Here is a 5002-nt window from a genome sequence, read left to right as displayed (position 1 = left end):
TTTGTTTGAATGTATGGTCTCTCTAACTCAGACCGCGAGCTCCTCGTGAGGCACTGGCGGCACTTGCAACCACGACACAATAGGATCCATTCTCACCTGGGACAAGTGAAGCTCCTCTGTGCTGTCCTGGTCCTTTAGTGTTTGTATCACTGTAGACCCAGAGTATGCCACAAGCACCCTTCTTTCGATGGCCTCCGCTCCCTTGCAGATGTTAACTGACTCAGTAACATCAGTAATTCTACTGGACTTCCGTCACTTTGCCCAAAAAGATGAAGAACAGAAGAGAGGCATGTGCTAGCTGAATTCAGTTCAAGTTCCAGCATGCCTCTTCTGTCCCAAAGTCTGCCAAGAATCCCCTCAGAACGTCAAGAAAAAAGAAACGACATATAATCTAATATTTTTAATTTTATGTACAGGCATATAACGTTATGGCAACTTTGTACATGAAATACATACAGTATTTAAACATGAAAATCAGCTAGGTAAGAATTTACATTAGCAATGAAACTGCTTCATGTGCAGCCCAGTTAATACTTAGTTTAGATCTGTATTTTATTGGGGAGAGATTTTAATAGTTTACAATCATAGAAACATAAACATTTAAAACAAGACTCTATAAAATAATTTACAGAAGCCCTACCATCTACACTGAGAGAAAGGGTGTATGTCTGTGAGTTTTGTGTGTGAATAACAAGGTGAACGAATGATGTATCTCAGCCTTTTAAGTATAAAATAATTTAGAAGCAGTTCATGCAATATGGAAGCAAAGGAGTCCAGTTCCTTCGAGGTTTCCTGCTACCTTGGACATCTACTGAGCATCACGTGTGGGTCACCGGACACATGGTAATACCGTTGCCAGATGCTACCAGAGAGCACCAGCCTCAGTTCCTCCAAACAATTACTTATGTAAACATAAATATACAAGTTGATATCTTTTCTACACAGTACAAATACAGGTCACAACTTCTCAGCTGTGCAAGTAGTCAATCCATATACTTGGAAGTAGGATAATGCTCAGAGTGGAGTTCCATATATTTCCATGTAGAGGGGCACTAACAGAACTTCCTTGTTTTCACCAATTTGCTCTGATATTTCACGGAGTGCCCGCCGTGCCCTATCACGTAAACGTCCAGCAGGTAGGACTTGCCAGGCTGCAGGCCTCTGATTGTCTCTGTGGTCACTGCTTTCTGGATGTTCTGGCTGTGGAAGTATTTACAGAGAACCTTTTCCGATTTCTTCCTCGTATCTGGGCCCAAGCACTGGTTCTGCTCTCTTCTCTTCTGCTCTTCGTTGTAGTTGTCATCCACTTCCCTTTTGTAGATGCAGAATTTGTTCCTCTCCTGCGTGCCCAGCCATGCCACTGTGACCGAAGAACACGTGCGGAGTTTGTCAAAGGCTTTGATTCGCGTATCTTCAGGAAGAGAAGGAAATGACTGCTTGTTAGGCCTTGTTGTAGCCAGGATCTTCAGCATAGAAGCACCTTTTTTGCTTCCTTTCAGCCTAATGAGATATTTAGCTTTTGCTTTTCCTCGAAGCTGGAACTGCCGCACACCCTCCACGTTTTGAGACAAGAGAAGTTTTCCGTCTCTTCTCACTTGGATCTGAACGGCATCCAGGCATGAATGAACGGAAAAGGTGACTTTTTGGTGAGATGAAACTGGAGCAAAACGTAGAAATTTGGCTCCCTTTCTCTTGATGAACACATCTGTAACTTTGCCATCCTTCAGTTCGACTGTTTTCTGTTTAGCCTCCTCCTTCGTTCTGGCAAAGGTGCCAACATATGCAGTGCTCATGTTAGTGTTGGTATTTACTGCAAACATGTCAAAGTAGTACTGCGTGTCAGGCTTCAGGTCTGACACTGTGAAGATGTTCTTGTTCCCGACACAAACTTTGTGCAGGTCAACTCTCGGCTTTGAGGATGTTTGGCGCCCAAACTTAGATGATGATTTTAGGAAACCACGTTCTTTGCCGGAGTTGTTGTCTGAGGGAAAGCCAAAATGGGCAAAGTCAAACGGACTGAAATCCAGACCTGGTTTTGGAGCCATCATGAAGGCATCATCAGAACTGAGCTTGGCTTCAACAGCACAGAGGCTTTTGAAATTGTGCTCTTTATTGATGACTATGCAATACTGAATTGGCTGTTTCAGTAAGGAGGCGGTGGGACTTGGTTTCCACGCCAGCGTCACTGTTGTACGTCCCAGAGAAGTGACATCAATTCTGGGATCGTAAGGTAATTCAGGGTAAGGTTGGTCTGATTCTGGAGTAGTGGTTGCATACACTTTAAAATGTGTATCTTTCTCTGTCGACAGCAGATCTAGTTGGTACAAACCTGATGGAGAACTAGAGGACACAAAGTACTCAACATCATTGCCTTTGTAAGAGAACAGCTCTGTGCCTTCCTCATTAGTAATCTGCTGTTTCTGCTGCTCGAGAGGTTCTGGTTCACCTAGATTATAAGCAAAGAAAAACATTTGTACAGACACAACCCGCAAATATGAGAAAATAGAACTCTAACAGACACTTCTACATAAAATACAAAAGTGAGACGAAAAAGGAAGGGTTTATCTTCTGAGGAAGGTAATTCTGTCAAATCAGAGAGGAAAACTGGTTTGGCACTCAGGTTAAAACCAAATGCAAAAGAAATTGCACCTGAGCAGTATTAATGGAGTCTGGTGAACAGTAGCTAATACCTTCTACTAAACTACTTCACGCACCCAACTTGGAGATGCCATATAGCTCCCCGGGGAACACTGCCTGTTTCTGGGCTTGGGCCCTTCGCCCTGGCACTGAGTCACGCTAAGACTTTGTGCCTAAATATGGTGGGGGTCAAAGGCGTGTATACAATACAATACAATGTATATGACATGTAGCACTTGTGTGAGAGGCTCTGGAAGCCAGAGACCTTTTCTCTCCACAGTAGCAGTTACATGTTTATCTGCAAATACACTCCGTGTCTACAGACCTGTCCCCTCCAAGGGGCAAGCTCAGCCCTGCTGCAATGCCAGCCCCGTCTCTCCGGTTCTTATCTTGTGTACACAGCTCACAGCGAAGCCCCCATGAAGTCGAGTTCCTCTGGGCAAACACAGTTTGTTGTGGCAGCAGCCAGTGCACTCTGTAACTACAATCTCAGCTTTTACTTTTACTTTTTTACAGGCCTTGTCGCTACCTGCAGCCAATTTCCCGCACAACAGCAGGACTGGGGCTGAAGAGCCAAACAAAGATCACACAGAGGGGCCTGCTGTGAGACTCAGCGTCACACCGAGCCTGGTCTGAGGGGCTTCAAATCCAGAAGAAAAGCAGATCTCTGAGGCACAAGACAAGTCATTGGTTGGCTGTTACCTGAACCTTCTCCGCTGGCTTCCTCTGGGAGCTCTTGCACACTCAGTTTCCACTCCAGCGGGGCATCGCATGGTGTCACTGTCACTGCTAAGGGAGTGTTGTCCTCTTCAACCACAAAGAAGTACCTAGGGGAAGGTTAACAGACCCATACATCAATAAATCCCGATGGCAGCCAATTGGCAGGGACTGACTTGACACGATCAAAGTTGGTCTCGGTGGGGCAACAGAGACAAAAGCGTTGCTTACAGGCAAGTGTGTGCAGAGGGAATGTGGAAAGGCTGCTGGGAGAGAGCTAAGGAGGCGAGGGGAGTCCCCTCACTTACACAGTGCTGCAGAGTTCACGCTTTGCTTGTTCAGACATGTCGGAGGGGTTTCTGGCCTCCTGCCCTCCTCTCCATTAGCTTCACTTTTTACCCCTACGCTAACTAGATACAGTATAAATAGTCACAAAGGTAAAAATGAGGGAAACAAAACCTTTCCTGGAATTTAGGGGTATGCTCTTCAAAGCGGGACACACATTTTATGCCATGTACAGGTAAGGGCCCTAGAAGGACATAAAGATACATACACCGTCAGCTGTCCTCCCACGTCCGCCCAAGCACTACATGTCATTTATTGTAAAACGTTTCTCACCGATGACGGCTTGAGGCGGTGTGTGTTATGAGGAGGAAGGTGGCAATGCTGGCCTTTCCTGTACTCTTTGGAGCCTCAGGGTCTTCCCCAACCTAACTTCAGTATTTTCTGACCCATAGGGTTGAGGCTGGGAAGTGGGGAGTTCAGACCAGGCTAGCTTACGCTGCTTCTTTAAAGCACAACAAGAAATAATGAAGGGAGACAAGTGTGGTGGGGTAAGCCTGTAGTTTTTAATTTTCTTCCTGCTCCCTTTGCCTCTAGACACAGTTAGTGGCCCCACTTCAGGGAACTTCTGTGGTCTGTGGGAGCTCTGGGTTTGTCCCAGAAATCAAATAAATTGGGTAGACCCTCAGCTGGGGAGGCCAGACCACGATGGAAACTCGCATAGCCACTTACTTCACCAGACAGAATACTGGCATTTGTATTTTTCTGGTTTGGATCCAATTTTTATTTCAAAACACCCAGCAAATAAACCTACTACCTTCAAAGTACAACTTCCTCACTTGAACTAGGCAGAAATACCTTTTAGGGGTGTCTCGGAAGAGGTAGCTGCTAATTTCGGCTCCATCTGGGATGACTGACGAATCATGAAAAAATGCTTTGTCCCGGATCTGCATTTGGAAGAGCTCCTCATCTCTGGTAGGTAACTTCTGGGGCCTGGAGCTGAGCGGCAGCAGCAGCAGCAGGAGTGGGCAGCGCAGCAGGAGCATCCTACAGCAACGACAGGGAGTCAGTCCCACCTGAGGAGGGCTGCGCAGCAGGAGCAGCCGCAAGCTTCTCCCATGCTGGTGGGCGAGACCGTGGCAAAGCACCAGTTTATTCACGAGCCGTGATCACTGACTCGGCTAGCCGCAAACTCGTGTGGCTCTTGTGGGCTGATTTACTGCTGAAACGCAGGCATACCTATAACAACATCACGTGCACCTTCACTGTACAAGCACTAGGAATACATATTGTAAGGACTAAGCTCGCATCATCACAGCACTTAGATAAAGTATGTAAATAAGATTTTTCCATCTTGAACTGTAAT

At 46.1% G+C, this 5002-nt stretch overlaps 1 protein-coding gene across 1 annotated transcript; it reads right to left on the bottom strand.

Annotated features, from left to right (window-relative positions):
* Positions 1 to 385: 385 nt before the first annotated feature.
* On the bottom strand, positions 386 to 4682 carry NDNF (neuron-derived neurotrophic factor). The gene is made up of 3 exons (XM_009887877.1): positions 4495 to 4682; positions 3340 to 3464; positions 386 to 2446 (listed from the first exon to the last, which is right to left on the bottom strand). Exons 1-3 carry the CDS (start codon positions 4680 to 4682, stop codon positions 1053 to 1055), a joined length of 1707 nt encoding a protein of 568 aa, XP_009886179.1. The 3' UTR covers positions 386 to 1052.
* Between the last annotated feature and the right edge of the window lie 320 nt (positions 4683 to 5002).

The sequence above is a fragment of the Charadrius vociferus genome, unplaced genomic scaffold, assembly GCF_000708025.1.
Source record: "Charadrius vociferus isolate BGI_N301 unplaced genomic scaffold, ASM70802v2 scaffold806, whole genome shotgun sequence".
Taxonomy (NCBI): domain Eukaryota; kingdom Metazoa; phylum Chordata; class Aves; order Charadriiformes; family Charadriidae; genus Charadrius; species Charadrius vociferus.
This window is presented reverse-complemented; position numbering and strand designations above follow the sequence as displayed.

Bases quoted from the DNA above. Each gene is read 5' to 3' on its own strand.
- NDNF (XM_009887877.1), bottom strand. From the start codon at position 4,682: ATGCTCCTGCTGCGCTGCCCACTCCTGCTGCTGCTGCTGCCGCTCAGC. The intron at 3,465-4,494 runs GTATTTCTGCCT...ACCTTCCCCTAG, and splicing joins TTCCGAGACACCCCTAAAAG to GTACTTCTTTGTGGTTGAAG. The intron at 2,447-3,339 runs GTAACAGCCAAC...CTTATAATCTAG, and splicing joins AGCCAGCGGAGAAGGTTCAG to GTGAACCAGAACCTCTCGAG.